Source organism: Coregonus clupeaformis, chromosome 20 (genome assembly GCF_020615455.1).
Source record: "Coregonus clupeaformis isolate EN_2021a chromosome 20, ASM2061545v1, whole genome shotgun sequence".
Lineage (NCBI taxonomy): Eukaryota > Metazoa > Chordata > Actinopteri > Salmoniformes > Salmonidae > Coregonus > Coregonus clupeaformis.
In genome coordinates this window covers 49,712,419-49,730,989 of record NC_059211.1, presented here as the reverse complement: position 1 = coordinate 49,730,989, position 18,571 = coordinate 49,712,419, and the positions used below count along the sequence as shown (strand labels likewise).

The following is an 18,571-nucleotide window of genomic DNA, read 5'->3' as shown; positions in this document are numbered from 1 at the left end:
TGGGTGGGACATTGACTGCAAGCGCACAATCAGCTGGCTTTTCTATTTTGATTGACAGTGGGTAAATCGCGCTTCCGGAGCCACGACTACTGTCAAGAGTGACATGTTGTTTGTCCAATCACTGGTCCAGTATAAATTGAAAACGCAGTGACATATCGAAATATTTTTTTTAACTAACCATATCTCTTTACACAGCTGCCGGGCGGGATTTCCGCGATAGCTAATAATATGGCGAAGACTTACGATTACTTGTTCAAATTACTGTTAATCGGCGATTCTGGCGTCGGAAAGACTTGTGTGTTGTTCAGATTTTCAGAAGATGCCTTTAACTCAACGTTTATCTCGACAATAGGTATGTGCATTTTGTAAGTTTTCTGGTTCGAAAAGTTATGCAGGAGAGGGGTAGCTAGCTCCCGACCCCAACTAGCAATATTGGTGATGAGCGCCCATCCTAACGATAGCTAGCAAGAGCTTGTTTGGTTAGCATTCAGTTCTCCAGCCAGGAAACAACGCCAGGAAACAATAATCGGCTTGTCACACTGCTCGCTTGACAATAAAACCAGCACTTCAGCATCCCCGGCATACCTAAAATTGAGATGTTCATGAGATTTTAGTAGACGACGTCACCAGACACCAGCTGATTCCTTAGCTAACGTTGGCTGTCAAGTGAGCAAGTAGCCTACTCTGACTAACTACACTATATATACAAAAGTATGTGGACACCCGTTCAAATGAGTGGATTCCGCTATTTCAGCCACACCCGTTGCTGACAGGTGTATAAAATCGAGCACACAGCCATGCAATCTCCATAGACAAACACTGGCAGTAGAATGGCCTTACTGAAGAACTCTGACTTTCAACGTGGCACGTCATAGGATGCCACCTTTCCAACAAGTCAGTTCATCAAATTTCTGCCCTGTTAGAGCTGCCCTGGTCAACTGTAAGTGCTGTTGTTGTGAAGTGGAAAGGTCTAGGAGCAACAACGGCTCAGCCAAAAAGTGATAGGCCACACAAGCTCAGCGCGTAAAAATCGTCTGACCTCGGTTGCAACTGAGGTTCCAAACTGCCTCTGGAAGCAACGTCAGCACAAGAACTGTTTGTCGGGAGCTTCATGAAATGGTTTTCCATGGCCGAACAACCGCACACAAGCCTAAGATCACCATGCGTAATGCCAAGCGTCGGCTGGAGTGGTGTAAAGCTCGCCGCCATTGGACTCTGGAGCAGTGGAAAAGCGTTCTCTGGAGTGATGAATCACACTTTACCATCTGGCAGTCCGACGGACGAATCTGGGTTTGGCGGATGCCAGGAAAACGCTACCTGCCACAATGCATAGTGCCAACTGTAAAGTTTGGTGGAGGAGGAATAATGGTCTGGGGCTGTTTTTCATGGTTCGGGCTAGACCCCTTATTTACAGTGAAGGGAAATCTTAACGCTACCTTATACAATGACATTCTAGACTTTTCCGTGCTTCCAACTTTGTGGCAACAGTTTGGGGTAGGCCCTTTCCTGTTTCAGCATGACAATGCCTTTGTGCACAAAGTGAGGTCCATACAGAAATGGTTTGTCGATCGGTGTGGAAGAACTTGACTGGCCTGCACAGAGCCCTGACCTCAACCCCATCGAACACCTTTGGGATGAATTCCAACTTCGACTGTGAGCCAGGCCTAATCGCCCAACATCAGTGCCCGACCTCACTAATGCTCATGTGGCTGAATGGAAGCAAGTCCCTGCAGCAATGTTCCAACATCTAGTGGAAAACCTTCCCAGAAGAGTGGAGGCTGTTATAGCAGCAATGGGGGGACCAACTCTATATGAATGCCCATGATTTTGGAATAAGATGTTCGACGAGCATGTGTCCACATACTTTTGGTCATGTTGTGTATCTAGCTAGCTAATCTAGCAGTGAAGTTCCTACACAGCAAGCAGTCCAATTTTAGCTGAAAGAGTTTGCTACTTAGTTCAAACCAGTCACTGTTACATTACAGAAAGGATAGCTCTAACTACAGGTGTGGTGAGGTTTCCCCTGATGTTTTGCAGAAATTTACATTGAAGTCCTTGACTTCCTGTGTGTGGCTTGCAACATCATCTAAAAAGATGGGCCTCCCTAGCCAGACCCCAGTCACTCTGGACTTTGAGTCATGCAAATAAGTACTTGCTAGCTTCCGAGCAAATGTTGAATGTAGTCTGCTTTTTCCACCTCTGCATAAACAGTGCTGTACATCAACGTCAAATGGTTGTTTCAAGGATCCTTTGTCATTTGGAACTCTGTTAGACAACAGTGAAATATAAATACATTTAAAGTTGTCTCTCTTGCTAATCCTCTTTGCCTTTTAGGTATTGACTTCAAAATTAGAACAATAGAACTAGACGGGAAGAAGATCAAGCTACAGATATGGTAAGACAGCCCTTTGACTTCTTCACACAATGTCTCTTAAATTATGTCTTGGAAAGAGCACCTTGGGAATGCTCACAATTGGCCTATAATTCAACAAGTGGGTTGATTCAGGGATAGGCATGAAAGGCTCTCATTGTGTTGTTCTCTCCCAGGGACACAGCTGGCCAGGAGCGGTTCCGAACAATCACAACGGCATACTACAGAGGAGCGATGGTCAGTCGCCTTGCTTCTCTATGTCACTCTCACAATGTCACAAATATACTAAGCATATGCCTAGCTAGCTAAGAACTTAGTTTGGATTTAAAAAATAATGTTCAGAGACATTCATGGCAATCAGTGCATCACTAATAGATTCCGCACTAGTCTGAGCCTCTCCCTTTATTGTTGTAAATGAAGCAGTACATACCTGAGATCATCCATGGGAGGTGGGTACAATCGCCCTGGAATCCTGTTTAGGCCCTTTATAACAATTTGCTATCCTCCCAAGTGTACAGGTTTCTCAGGTTTAACGGGATGCTAATATCTGACATGCTCTGTTAGTGGTTGTTTACTATATGTTTCTGTTTATTCTTCCTCCCCAGGGCATCATGTTAGTCTACGACATCACCAACGAGAAGTCATTTGACAACATCAAGAACTGGATAAGGAATATAGAGGAGGTAGTCGTCAGAAATTGTAACATTTATATCTCTGTAGGAGAACAGAATTGAGTGAAATTGAAGGTGTTGCATTTCTCTATAAATACTATGGATGACTCATATCCTCTCGTCCTGTCTAGCATGCCTCTGCAGATGTGGAGAAGATGGTGCTGGGCAACAAGTGTGACGTCAATGACAAGCGACAGGTGTCCAAAGACAGAGGGGAGAAGGTGGGTGATCACTGACCAGTAAATGAAAAGTATCATATCATAAACTAAATAACTAAATAGTGTCTATACAGTAGATGTAGATTTCTGATTGGGCTATTGTCCATGTAGCCACGCAAGGCCACCTGATCCTGCGTGCTTACATTAAAACGCTGCATCCATGCAGCATTTTAATGTGAGCTTGAGGGATCAGGTGGCTTTGCGAGGCTACATGGACAGTAGCGCAATCAGAAATCTACATGTTGTCTGAGGTTTTTTGTGTCCCTCTTATCTCCTGTTGGTAGTTGGCGTTGGAGTATGGTATCAAGTTTATGGAGACCAGTGCAAAGGCCAACATCAACGTGGAGAATGTGAGTTGTAGTGGGGTAAAATGTCATAAGACTATGCAAAATAATATGGTCAAAGTCTATTAAACCGAATAACTGGATTTAACATTATAGTAAAACCATTTGCAATTATGCGTTTAGCTGACTAAGATCAAGGAATGGTCATGAGAAGAGAATATCAAAGCAAGTATTATACTTTGTAAAATGAATGGATTCACATTAGAGGTCTTCACGGGTCCAAAAAGTTGGACCCGTTCCGAAATGGATCTGGGGTTTTCCCACCCGGACCCGATATGCATAAATAAATGTTTTAAATATAGAGACCCGTTCCGAACGGACCCGTGGACAACTAGACCCATTCCGTATAGACCTGGTCGGCTCCAGACCCGGTCCGATCCGAGGTGAGGGAAGCAGCAGAAAATGAATTGTTTATGCTACTTTATTAACCGGAGCTGATAAAGCGCGAGAGGAGGGAGAGCGGTGCCGCTCTCGCAGGCAGGGGAGGGGCCGTACTGTGAACGAGTGACACGGTGAAGAGGGAGGGTAGAGACGGCAACCAACCAAGCCGACTCGCGCTATAGTAGACTAATGGCTGCTATAGCTAGTTTATTTATCATCAAATATTATTACGTAGTACCTGTCTTGACTGTATCAAACCGGGAGAATCTAGCTAGCTAGCTAGGCTAATTGCGGTTTCTCATCCTACAGTTACAAATAACTCCATTCAGAATATTAAGTAGCAGCCTACCTGTTGGCTCTTGGTCGTTCTAGCCTATCCACCTTCCGTCATTGTAATTACATCTTCCATTGATTAGATGTCTCCTAACTTTTGACATGCACGGAGGCTCTATGACTAGCCTATTGCTGCTTTGATGGCTTATGATTGGCCAACAACAAAAACAAGCTACACTTGCCATGCTCCACTCTCGTGAAAAGCAAGAGCAGTAGCATAAATGATATGTCTCTGTACTGCAGCAGTTGCGTTCGGATCTGTATTGGCCCTTCCGGACAAGTCGGTTAAAATTACCCATACCCGTGACAATCATATCAGATCCGACCCAGACCTGTGACATTATTTAGAATTCTGGATCCAGACCCGCTCGAGTTCGGATCTCGGGTATTCGGGTACAAGTGGATCTGTGAAGACCTCTAATTCACATACAAGGCATACATCTTAAGTTACAAGGCAATACTAGATCCTAAGGTTCACTTACAAGACAAAGCATGAACAAAGAGATGTCTACTAGGCCAGAGTCCTAGAAGCCTAGGAAATTAGAAAATATCATACAACCGTTATCCAATATACAGGATAAGAGGGAGAACAACAGACCTTCATTTCATTTATAACATCTGAAGGTGTAAAACCAACCACCATTGACCAATCATACAATACCAAGTTTACAGTAACCTGATCACCCATGACAATGTCCATAAGGCTTGTGTGAGGGATGAGACCAATGTAAATAAGACAGAATTCCTGAAGACCATAAAACCCTTTCGTATAGAGTAATTTTAAAGTTCACCCTGTACAGATACAAGTTACCACAGAGATCATACATCCGTATAGCTAGCTTCATTTGCCATGTAGACCCAGGTGACAGGGAGCACACTGTTTAGGGCCGAGCCTACAGAGTTGACTCATTCCAAGCAGTTCTAAAACCAATGGGAGTACAGTAATTGCTGTGATGTTACTGTAGGTTAGTGAAAGACGATGCACATTGTTTTGTCTCTCTTTGATTTGATCTCAGTTTGCCCTGTTTTCCCCCCCTGACATTTTCAGGCATTTATGACCCTTGCCAGAGACATCAAGGCGAAAATGGACAAGAAACTGGTAAGTGTGTGTGGTGTAGTATGTGCACATCTATTTTAGATGGGCTATATATAATGTGTGTGCGCTCCGCTCTGACTTACAGTGAGTGTATTTGTGTGTTCCAGGAGGGCAACAGTCCTCAGGGCAGCAGTCAGGGGGTGAAGATCACAGAACAGCCCAAGAAGAGCAGTTTCTTCCGCTGCACCCTCCTGTGAGGACCACGGCCTAATCCTTGTCCACAGCTGGACAGAACTGGACTGCGCTTGCTCAGAGCTCTCCTCTCTTTCGCCCTGTTCTCATCCCTTTCTCATTCCCCATATCCCAGGCCTCTTTGGGCTTTCAGCTTTTTTTCTGATTCACCATGTGCCCCCAGTTGAAAAACGGAAGCATTCATTGGTCAGGTGGATCAATCAGGGTTGTTGGATGGGTGCTAGATGGAGATCTCTATACCAGGCACTCGTCTGTACCCTCATGCTCTTATATCGTCTCTCATAATTACATTTAGGGTTCTGCTCCCCCTCTCCTCTCTCTTTGTCCTCTGCAGTTGGTATTGTTACAGGTACTTTATGTTGCTATGTGGTTGCACTGCTGCCAAAGTGTATCCTTAGTGAGGTTTTGTCTCAACGTGGATTAACCTTATCCTTAAAAGCAGTGGCTTAATTCCATGATAAGACTAGTTAACCATCATACATACATCTGACGTCTTCTGTCAGATAGTTGACTTCTGTGTCATCTAGCTACTACGGAGATCTATGTGTCCCTGTTTTTTCCTTTCTCAAATGATAGTGATTCTCTCTCTTCTACCTTGACAATACTCATTTGCAATCCAACAAATAGCATCCAAGAAAGACACTTATTTTCTTAAGGTAATACTTATAAAAATTCTGAAGTGTTAACGTCTTACCATGTTTAATAGTGAAGACGTGAGATGAGGGCAGTGGGAAGGTAGGCCCCTAAATGGCAGGTAATCAGGATGTTGTAATAAACTTTAACAGTTCACTAACAGAAAATATATGCAAAATAATACATATTGGAGCAGATCAGCATTGTACATGAGAACTGCAACGCGTTTCAAAGCTGCCTGAGAAAGATTAGAAGTCGAAACGTGTTGCAGTTGTGCGTCCTCACGTACAATGCTGATCTGCTTCAATATGTATTCTTTTGTATATATTTTCTGTTAACAGTTCACTAAAGTTTATTGCAACGTACTGGCCGCCTACTCGTCTTCTTTCTTCAATAGTAAAGACATTCCATCTAAAGACATACCTAAAAAATTGCCTTGTGTGTTCATCATTTTACATGTACTCTATCATTATGCAGTTTCAAAAATGTTATGTGCGAGATTTAGTAACCATATTTGAGTGGTAAAACAATTGTGCCAAATCTGCACATTTTGATTGCACTTTAGTAATGAAATTGGCGTCACTGCTTACAATTTGCAAAAGCGTGTCTTATTCTGTTCCCTTGTATAGGAATATGTCAGTATTCATTAGAACTATTACATTCCAGAACTTCCGGTGGCTGTCAGTTAATCTGTTCCACAGTAACATCAGTCTAGTTAGGAAATACATTAATTGTGATCTAACGATTTAATTGCATAAATTGCCCACATTTTTGGTTTTGGCATTCAAAATGTGTTTTTAATATTAAACCACTCCACAAAATGTTCTCTCTACCCCATATATTCGTCTTGTTTGTGAGGTGGAGACCACTGAAATAGAGAGAGAATATTTTGGGTGGTAATAATCGCTTTATGTCATGGATTTGACTTTTTTTTTTTTTTGTTATGTCTTATGCAACCTTTTCAAATGCCAGCCTCTCAGACTATTCCTTACTTGTTTACTGGTTGTTAAATTGTGATACTGTAATACCATTCAGGTTTAGTTTTGTGTGACTTTCGTAGCCTGTTTTCATGTTGTTGTGTTGTCCGTATTTGTGGCAGAAAATTAGTGACAATGGTGCAAATATTAGTCTGCCTTTATAGTTGTTTTGTAGGCCTATAGTCCATTCCAACTAAAGTAAATGTGATTATAAGAACTCAATTTAATAACGTCAACCTACTGTATTGAGAGTATTTGAAATAGATGCCATGAAAAGGTTTATTACTCTTCTCCTTTTTCTTTCTGTTGATTTATCAAAATGCTGTGACAGTCCATTTCCCTAGAGAACCACTCCTGCAGCTTCTTTAGTCAAGTGGAAAGAAGCTATATGTTGCCCTAATACTTTCTGCTTTGAAACTTAGAGCCCCACATTTTGGTGTTGATTCTTACTATTCATGTGCCAGTATTAAGACACCAGTCTATTTCAGGGTGTTTTGGGTATGATTGCAGTTTTACATTGATGGCATTGGCATCAGTACTTTTATCCTAGCACTAGGGGGCAATGTAGTGACATGGCAATGGACTCAAATGTCACAAGCAACGAGTCAGAGGACATGTAGTCACTATTTTCAGAGTGAAACAACAAAACATCCAAATATGAATGTGCCCTTGTAGAAAGCCTTGCAAGAGTTGCAATATTCTACCAGTCCCTATCCTCAAGACTTAATCATAGTCTCAGTGATTTAAGTCAGCTATAGGGTGACAATGTTAAATGGATGCCTGGAGGAAAGTATCTTTGCCTATCGGATTTTGCGTTTCGTTTTTGTTCTCCTTCCGTACTTGTCCTTCCCTCTGAGCTTGCCACTGTCCATGGCAACACGCGTTCTCCTTCCTTGCTTGTCCTTCCCTCTGAAATTGCCAGGTCCATGGCAACATGCGTTCTCCTTCCTTGCTTGTCCTTCCCTCTGAAATTGCCAGGTCCATGGCAACATGCGTTCTCCTTCCTTGCTTGTCCTTCCCTCTGAAATTGCCAGGTCCATGGCAACACGCGTGTCTTATTTTCATCTAATACTTGATATCATGGTCTTTGCAACTATGCAGCATGAGACTGTAGGACCTCTTGAGGGTTTGCACATTTGACTTGAAGAGCTTTTCTTTGAGATTATAAATGTAGGATCATTATTGCATAGCTTTCTATTCTCTTTATACTTTTTGTCACCCCCATCATTACATTCATCTGTCTTAATGTGGAACTTGCATTCCATTTGTCAACGTAAACATTTATAGGAAATTGAGCACATATTAAATCACAGCAAAAGGAAATTACTTCCCCCTGAATTTGCACAACTCTTATCTCTACTTGTGACCAACCTAAGTTGTATTTAGAAACGGAATTATTATCTTTCTATGTCCTCTCTTGTGTAGAACATAATGTGTGGCACAGTCAGTTTGTTGAACCGCTGTGTATCTTCAGGACCTTGTATAGGTCTGGCAAATGTTTAATCAGAATGGCAGTTATGGTTTCGTTTCCTTTTGGTGGAACTATTTGTAAATCTTTTTCAGTTCATAAATCAGTACAGCATTCCATGTTCAAGACAATAATTTGGATTTCATAGTTAATTATGGAAAATGGGGGAGGAAAGAGCATTTAGAAAACAATTGTAAATAATAAAAAATATCTACAATGATTGTACTGTACTTTCATAAATCTTATTGAATTGATCTACACCTTTGTAGATGTGTACTTTTGGTGATTTATTAAAATGATTATTTTAAAACTTGCTGCAGTTTCTCAATTTACTTACAACTTATTAGGCTACCATCAATTGTTGTCCCAATGAATTCCTATAATGTTAAGGGTATCCCTGCAGAAATGTAAGATATTTATATCCCAAGATCCGACCACAACGAACTGTCGTTATTTTTCTACACTTTCGATTGTACCTGTGCTGTTTACATAATATTTTATGGCACTTGTTGAGAAACGAAAGTTTTAGAAATGAGTCTTTATCTAATCTTATCAATCGTATATGAATATTGAAGAGGCCTACTCTTATATGGAATAATACAAAATAAAAAACCGAGCTGGATAAAGCTGTAATTAGTATTGAGGCTAGACAAGGCTATTTACGATAGACCTACCTGTATCACGCATGGGAAAAATATCTCCACCCTTTTCCCTCACAGGCGCTACCTTGTAAAGGTGTGTGAACAGAGCATAGCTTCAGTTGCGCGTTGCTCCTCATGAGGTAAGTTGCTTTATTGAAAAGCCCACTAAAATTGTAACTAGCCATTTTATTTGTGGGTTTGGACTTTTCTTATGACCTACATTTTGAAAGAAGAGTTTGCTTTGTTAGACAATGTGGTATCATGCAGATGTAGTGGGCCTAATAACTCAGGTATTACTATAGTTATCGTACTGGATTCATTTTGATGCATTTTTTATGTATCTGGTTTTCACCCCCTTGTCTAAATAATATTTGAATATTGAGCAGAGTTTTAAAACATGATTTGCATTGAGGCTAACAATGAGTCATGTATGTGTAGCTGTTTCATGTTGTGTTAACTGTCTCAGTTTAAATTGAGTAGAAGGTATACATAATAATAATAATAATCCAATATGTATTAGTGCTACTAAATGTAAATTAGTGTATTAACCAGCCAGCTGTATGGTCTTCCTCTTTGAATTCAGAAACATAAAATGATAGAGGAACAATAAAAGCAATAGCCAAGTGTAACTTAAGTGCTCTTTGAAATTGGGATGGTTACATTTTGTACCGTCTTCTAACAGTTTATAACTGGACATCAAATCTAACTTATTTATGTTTACTGTCCTTTTATCAAATAATTGTTGACATGTCAAACTGGCAACAGAATAACAGAGAATGTGGGGGGGGGGGGGTGTTTCCTAACATAATTATTTACTCTATGTTACCAAGACACAACTGTGGGGTTATGGACGGAACACAAACTCAGGGAAGACATGACGCCCTTTCCTGGTTCACAGAGTTCCAACTGGACTGTGTCATCAGTAATGGGGTAGTTCCAGAATGGTTCCATGGCATTATTTCCAGGAAGTAAGTTCTCAAATTGTGTCTCTGTCATGTGCCATTGGAATACACTCCAAACAGTAGGACTTACTTTTTCCTGATAAACAACATAGATGAGACCAATGTGTGGCCTGTGGTGAAGGATATACTGTATGCCTTATGACTGTTGTTATTGTCTTACAGTAGGGCACTAAATGGTTGTGTTCTGACTGCACGTTGTAAATGTCTTCAGTCAAGTGAGTTCAAACCGAAGTCTGTTCTGACATCGCTGTGTTTATTCGCCCCAGGGTTGCTGAGGAAATGCTCCTTTCCAACCCCACAGGCTACTTCCTGATCCGTGTCAGTGAAAGCAGGATAGGATACACTCTCTCCTATCGGTAAGCCTCTGTGCTTTGTACATGAGATAGACACTTCCAGGTGAGGCATCATTAGATTGGTTGTTTGTTCAGCTGATACATGAAGGATGGCATTTTATATGATGGCATTTCTTTAAACCGGCAGGCAAAGAAATGTTAACAATGAGCTTATTGGTTGTGTTCTGTTTCCATAGCTTTTAACGTATCTTATTCTACACCAATGCCACAAACTACCCTCTCTGAAATGAAGTGCCCGCCCTTGTTCTATTCAACAGTGTAGTTCAAAGTCCGTCTGCACTTCCTCATTTCATTTTTTCTCTGTATGTCTAGTGCCACTGATCGGTGCAGGCACTTCATGATCGATGTGCTGAAGGACAATCACTACATTATTGTAGGAGAGGACATGCATCACAGCTCACTGCAAGACCTGGTGAACTTTCACCGCAGGGTGCCCATCATGCCTTTCAATGAGCTGCTGACTGTAGCTTGTGGACAGGTGAGGAACTATACTTGATTCAGTAAACTACAAACTACCATATTGTTTATTTTGTATACACACAGGTACCCTATAGGCTTGAATTGAGTTGGTTTGATATAGCATAAACACACAGTGGTCAGGGTACGGCACACTGTGCTGCATTTCTGTACACTGTTGTGGATACATAAGTGAATTGACGTGTGTTTGACTAAACATTCTTCCCCTTCATCTACTTCATGTTGTAGGTATCCAAGGACAAGGCTGATTATGCAGAACTGTTATTCCCCAAAAGACAAGCCATGAACCCTAATCATGGCGTGTTGCCAAACAACCCCCCACACATGAACAGTAGTACTCATCTAAAACCAGCTGAGGACATTCCACCTGCCCTCCCACATCGTCCCAGCACATTGAGTGACCCTGCCGGCCCACCTCCATACACTAGCAAACCACCTGTAACTCCAAACACCCCTTTTCCAAGACTCTACCCCTGCCTGGAGTCCGAGTTAAACACATTGAGCTTCCAAACCCCAAGCATGGTAAAGACGCTGGACTAGCATAGTGTTTACAGTATGAGTTTGTTGGGGATAGGGCTAAAGCTTTATTTTCATACTCTGAATGGTGAGATAATACTATTGCAAATGTGTTGTAGGCCTACATTGCCATAATATTTTTGTTATCTAACTTTGGGTCTTAAAAACTAATTTCCTACATATTTCTCTGTAGGTTAAGCGAACTAAGGTTAGACTGTACTCTAAAACGGCATCTATTATTTTCATTCCAGGTAGATCGTACTGCTAAACCAGTGCCATTGCCCAGGAAGATACAAGTAGTCACCACGGACCAGCCAGACCAACCTCCTGAATTACCTGCCAGAGGCCCTGCTCTACCACAGAGAAAGGACAGGGACCAGAGCAGCACTGCATCTAAAGGTCCCCCAGCACCCAGGATTGTGTGTACACACAGACCACAGACCCAACCAAACACACACCACCAGGACCCAAACTCCAACCAACAGAAGAATCAAGACGTAAAGTCAGCGATCAGCAACCTGACCCACTTCAAGAGGAAGTTCCATAAGAAGAGAAGTGCATCTCAGGAGCACATGTATGCAGAGATTAGTGTGGAGGATGAGCAGGGGCAAGACCAGCGGAAACTCACAGCTCTGGAGGCTAGAGTGAGGGATATTGATACAGCTGCTGAGAACGGGTACCAGATGGTTCCAGGAGAAATTGACAATGGCCTTCCACCCATCACTGCTGTCACCACTGTTAGACCCACGGACAGTGGGTTACCGACAGAGTATCTGCCCCCTCCTCCTTTTGCCCCTGGATACTAATGTCCACTTCTCTACCCTCAGGATGGATGGCAGGGTGGCCAAACGGACACATGAATTATGAGAGATAGATATCTGTTGAAGGCACTGATGAGTTAAAGTTTAAGTCTGAAGATGTTATTATTTAACTGGATATATCTAGAATCTCTTTTACAACTTAACATTGAGAGCTATTTATGTCTGCAACCAGCTCTGGTTAGTGGTTAGACAATGTCCAATGCTTTACAGTGCTGTGTATGGTCAACAATTTCATATCAAATGTGAAAATACCTTTTTCTTTCATTTTATGTGAGGAATTATGTTAGACATCTATGTATTATTTCCATTAAAATAACATCATGCCAAATACCTGTTTCACTTGTCCATCCAGGCGTGTGATACAACTGCAAGAGATGGTAGTCAAATGCTGATATGTTATCAACAATGTAATAGGGAAGTGTGCTCTCAGAGATATGTGCTGATCTAACTGGTTTGACCAGATGAATTTGAGTGGGTCAATCGGGAGACTCGGGTGCAGTGGTGTAAAGTACTTAAGTAAAAATACTTTTAAGTTCTACTTAAGTAGTTTTTTGGGGTATCTGTACTTTACTTTACTATTTATATTTTTGGCAACGTTTACTTTTACTCCACTACATTCCTGAAGAAAATGATGTACTTTTTACTCCATACATTTTCCCTGACACCTAAAAGTACTCGCTACATTTAGAATGCTCAAGCAGGACAGAATTATGGCACCTATCAATATAACGCTTTGTCATCCCTACTGCCTCTGATCTGGCGGACTCACGAAACACATACTGTGTGCCCCTGTCTGTCAGTAATAAAACATATTAAAAAATGAAAATCGTGCCCTCTGGTTTGCTTAATATCAGGAATTTGATGTATAGCATTTACTTTGTACTTTTACTCAAGTATGACAATTGAGTACTTTTGCTACTACTGTACTTAACTACATTTAAAACCAGATACTTTTAGACTTTTACTCAAGTAGTATTTTACTGGGTAACTTTCACTTTTACTTGAGCCATTTTCTGTTAAGGTATCTTAACTTTTTACTCAAATATGAAAATTGAGTACTTTTTCCACCACTTCTCGGGTGACAATGTGGGCATTCAGGTGCATTCGGAAAGTATTCAGACGCCTTCACTTTTTCCACATTTTGTTACGTTACAGCCTTATTCTAAAATGGATTAAATTGTTTTTCCCCCTCCTCATCAATCTACACACAATACCCCATAATGACGAAGCAAAAAAAAAAAAAAAACTGATATCACTTTAACGTAAGTATTCAGACCCTTTACTCAGTACTTTGTTCAAGCACCTTTGGCAGCGATTATAGCCTTGAGTCTTATTGGGTATGACGCTACAAGCTTAGCACACCTGTATTTTGGGAGTTTCTCCCATTATTCTCTGCAGATCCTCTCAAGCTCTGTCAGGTTGGATGGGGAGCGTCGCTGCACAGCTATTTTCAGGTCTTTCCAGAGATGTTAGATCGGGTTCAAGTCCGGGCTCTGGCTGGGCCACTCAAGGACATTCAGAGACTTGTCTGAAGCCACTCCTGCATTGTCTTGGCTGTGTGCTTAGGGTCGTTGTCCTGTTGAAAGGTGAACCTTCGCCGCAGTCATAGGTCCTGAGTGCTCTGGAGAAGGTTTTCATCAAGGATCTCTCTGTACTTTTCTCTGTTCATCTTTCCCCTCGATCCTGACTAGTCTCCCAGTCCCTGCCGCTGAAAAACATCACCCCAGCATGATGCTGCCACCACCATGTTTCACCATAGGGATGGTATTGGCCAGGTGATGAGCGGTGCCTGGTTTCCTCCAGACGTGACGCTTAGCATTCAGGCCAAAGAGTTCGATCTTGGTTTCATCAGACCAGAGAATCTTGTTTCTCATGGTCAGAGTCCTTTAGGTGCCTTTTGGCAAACTCCAAGCGGGTTGTCGTGCCTTTTACTGAGGAGTGGCTTACGTCTGGCCACTCTACCATAAAGGCCTGATTGGTGGAGTGCTGCAGAGATGGTTGTCCTTCTGGAAGGTTCTCCCATCTCCACAGAGGAACTCTTGAGCTCTGTCAGAGTGAGCACCGTGTTCTTGGTCACCTCCCTGACCAAGGCCCTTCTCCCCCGATTTCTCAGTTTGGATGGGCGACCAACTCTAGGAAGAGTATTGGTGGTTCCAAACTTCTTCCATTTAAGAATGACGGAGGCCACTATGTTCTTGGGGTCCTTCAATGCAGAAATGTTTTGGTACCCTTCCCCAGATCTGTGCCTCGATACAATCCTGCCTCGGAGCTCTATGGACAATTCCTTCGACCTCATGGCTTGGTTTTTGCTCTGACATGCACTGTCAACTGTGGGACCTTATATAGACAGGTGTGTGCCTTTCCAAATCATGTCCAATAAATTGAAATGACCACAGGTGGACTCCAATTAGGTTGTAGAAACATCTCAAGGATGATCAATGAAAACAGGATGCACCTAAACTGAATTTCTAAAAACTTGTTTTCACTTTGTCATTATGAGGAAAATGTTTTATTTAATCAATTTTAGAATAAGGCTGTAATGTAACAACATGTGGAAAATGTCAAGGGGTCTGAATACTTTCCGAATGCACTGTACATCATGTGCACACGCTTCAGGTGATAGAAATCTGAAAGCACTACCATGGTTTAAAAAGTCTGTTTAATAATTATTTCATGTGGATATTTTGTCACAAATTTCCAGCTGCATTATGACCAACCACACAGACAATGGGTAGAGTAAGTTAAAATGTAATTTTATTTAACATTCTGGCTTGCAGAGGTCCTGAAAGCACCCCATTCAAATTGTTGTATTGCTATTGTCAGATTATGGTAAAGCGACAGACAAAAGGGGTTAGGCGAGGGGGGTTCCGTGTATAACGTGGCCAATGGCTTTCCGATGTGAAACGGCAACGTCAGCAATGTAAAACGGCAACGTCAGCAACGTGAAAACAGGTTTTTTCAAAAACGAAAAACGCCTATATTTTCGTCATCTCGTTTTCGGAAGAACATTTTATTTTTTAAATCGTTTTTTTAGAAACATTGTTCGTTTTTTGTTATCTTTGCATATAAAAAAACAACTTGATATTTCGATTTTCACAAGTGGGTGGGGTTAAATGTGGAATGTCTGTCATTGGCCAAATGCACATTCAACACTTACTGTCCCTTCAAAATAAGAGTTCACCCTTTCTAAAATGTTTCTATTAATCTACTATGAATTAGTCTATTATTAATTCATTATTAATCTGTTATTAATTCATCTACTGTAACATTCATGGTAGGCTTTCTACATGCTATCAATGTTAGTAAGGGTTTGTGTATCTCTGTGGTAACCATCATACACAGCCTATATGCTATTAAATCAAATAAAATGTTATTTGTCACATACGCGTGTTGCAAATGTTATTGTGGGTGTAGCGAAATGCTTCTGCTTCTAGCTCCGACAGTGCAGTAATATCTAACAAGTAATATCTAACAATTTCACAACATATACCCAATACACACAAATCTAAGTAAGGAATGGAATTAAGAATATATACATATATAGATGAGCAATGACAGAGCGGCATGGACTAAGATACAGTAGAATATTATAGAATACAGTATATACATATGTGATGAGTAATGCAAGATATGTAAACATTATTAAAGTGACTAGTGTTCCATTTCTTAAAGTGGCCAGTGATTTCAATAGGCATCAGCAGCCTCTAATGCGCAAGTGATGGCTATTTAACAGTCAGATGGCCTTGAGATAGAAGTTGTTTTTCAGTCTCTTGGTCCCAGCTTTGATGCACCTGTACTGACCTCGCCTTCTGGATGATAGCGGGGTGAACAGGCAGTGGCTCGGGTGGTTGATGTCCTTGATGATCTTTTTGACCTTCCTGTGACATCGGGTGCTGTAGGTGTTCTGGAGGGTGGGTAGTTTGCCCCTGGAGAGCCCTGCGGTTGCGGGCGGTGCAGTTGCCGTACCAGGCGGTGATACAGCCCGACAGGATTTCTTTTATTTTCTTTTACCTTTATTTAAGTCAGTTAAGAACAAATTCTTATTTACAATGACGGCCTACACCGGCCAAACCCGGACGACGCTGGGTCAATTGTGCGCCGCCCTATGGGACTCCCAATCACGGCCGGTTGTGATACAGCCTGGAATTGAACCAGGGGGTCTGTAGTGACGCCTCAAGCACTGAGATGCAGTGCCTTAGAACACTGCGCCACTCAGGATGCTCTCAATTGTGAATCTGTAAAAGTTTGTGAGGGTTTTAAGTTCCAAGACAAATTTATTCAGCCTCCTGAGGTTGAAGAGGCTCTGTTTTGCCTTCTTCACCACACTGTCTGCGTGGGTGGACAATTTCAGTTTGCCAGTGACATGTACGCCAAGGAACTTGAAGCTTTTCACCTTCTCCACTGCGGCCCCGTCGATATGGAAAGTGGGGTGCACCCTCTGCTGTTTCCTGAAGTCCACGATCATCTCCTTTGTTTTGTTAACGTTGAGTGAGAGGATATTTTCCTGGCACCACACTCCCAGAGCCCTCACCTCCTCCCTGTAGGCTGTCTCGTCATTGTTGGTAATCAAGCCTACTACTGTTGTGTCGTCTGCAAACTTGATGATTGAGTTGGAGGCGTGCTTGGCCATGCAGTCATGGGTGAACAGGGAGTACAGGAGGGGGCTGAGCACGCACCCTTGAGGGGCCCCAGTGTTGAGGATCAGCAAAGTGGAGAGGTTGTTTCCTACCTTCACCACCTGGGGGCGGCCCATCAGGAATTCCAGGACCCAGTTGCACAGGGCGGGGTTCAGACCCAGGGCCTGGAGCTTAATGATGAGCTTGGAGGGTGCTATGGTGTTGATGTGTAGGGTACTAAGTGATGATGTGTTAGCTTGATAGCGACTTCAATTGAGTGGGTATGGGTGTGGGTGGGTGTGGGTGTGTGTGTGGGTGGGGGGATGCAACAGTGTGTATGAAGAATCTCTTGTGACAGTGTTTGAGGGGTTGGCCGAGAGCTGGGAGAGTTCAAGGTGACTGTGGAGAGGCCCTTATACTGCATGCACACAGCCATGGAGCTATCAACAACACTCCCTGTGGTACAGCCATGGAGCTAATCAACAACACTCCCTGTGGTACAGCAGTGTTGGCACAGCTATTTCCTACATGATGGGTAGGAGGTCATCACTTCTACTTAATATACAATCTATCAATCAAGCATATTTTTTTATATCAGCAGTTGTCACAAAGTGCTTTTACAGTAACCCGGCCTACACCCGGGACATACAAGGCACTACTGCTCCTGCCACATCTATCTCCCTGTGTGATATCATATCCTGTTCTTGTTTAGGCCAGCCGAGTGCAGGTTGGCTCTCCCGTCAACATGAGCTTCCTGCTGTTCTTGCCCCAAATATACACACACACACACACACGCACACACGCACGCACGCACACACACACGCACACACTATTATGAGTGTTCCCCTATTTACATGTTTGTGTGTTGTGTGTCAGAGTTTAGGGATGATAAGCCAGTGTTTGAAAAGAGGTCTCTGGTGTGGGAGGAGGACATGCAGATGAACTCCAAGTTCCTGAAAAGAAAGGTCACTTATTAGTCTTTCCCTAAACTCTAACCATTACCCCCTACTTTCATCCTAGCCCCCCCTTTTCCATTACACAGCTTTAACACCGGCTACATTACTGTAGCTATGTCGGTCTACTTCAAACAACATAACATAGGGCATTAGGATAAAACCTTCACAGCCCTATTCATTGTCTTAGAGTTGATTTACTAAGACGTCACTGTGACTGACTCCCCCAAGTGTTCACGGGAGATATTACAGAAGTCTGCCAACCACAGGAACATGTACATAACGTAGTTAAAATCGTGGAGAAAATAACCTATGATTCAAGCTGTAGGAAATCAGGGCAGCAAAGTTATCCAAACAATAGCATTACTTGTTGAGTCAGACAAGCATGATCCTAATTTCATTTATAACTTATTCTTACAAAAATATACAAGACATTAAATAATACATGTTCCTTAATTCACACCAACTCACAACTAGAACTCTTGAGATTGGAGAGGGGAGTGGAGAGGAATTAGGAGTGGGAGAGGAGGAGGAAGAGGGAGAGCACA

General features: G+C 42.2%; 2 protein-coding genes across 3 annotated transcripts; both read left to right on the top strand.

Moving 5' to 3' along the window:
* The first annotated feature begins 98 nt into the window (after window positions 1-98).
* Window positions 99-8,994, top strand: LOC121533601 (ras-related protein Rab-8A). Of its 2 annotated transcripts, XR_005994478.2 has the most exons (9): window positions 99-352; window positions 2,335-2,395; window positions 2,548-2,608; window positions 2,977-3,054; window positions 3,174-3,263; window positions 3,545-3,610; window positions 5,367-5,417; window positions 5,522-8,194; window positions 8,251-8,994. XR_005994478.2 is itself a non-coding variant. In XM_041839690.2 (8 exons), exons 1-8 carry the CDS (start codon window positions 229-231, stop codon window positions 5,609-5,611), a joined length of 621 nt encoding a protein of 206 aa, XP_041695624.1. In that variant the 5' UTR covers window positions 99-228; the 3' UTR covers window positions 5,612-8,994. The 2 variants fall into 2 exon arrangements, 1 of the variants encoding a protein (XP_041695624.1); XM_041839690.2 differs by having other exon boundaries at window positions 5,522-8,994.
* A 1,159-nt stretch (window positions 8,995-10,153) lies between these two features.
* Window positions 10,154-13,013, top strand: hsh2d (hematopoietic SH2 domain containing). Its single transcript, XM_041838521.1, has 5 exons — window positions 10,154-10,293; window positions 10,554-10,643; window positions 10,953-11,118; window positions 11,346-11,639; window positions 11,885-13,013. Exons 1-5 carry the CDS (start codon window positions 10,172-10,174, stop codon window positions 12,437-12,439), a joined length of 1,227 nt encoding a protein of 408 aa, XP_041694455.1. The 5' UTR covers window positions 10,154-10,171; the 3' UTR covers window positions 12,440-13,013.
* Window positions 13,014-18,571: the final 5,558 nt, after the last annotated feature.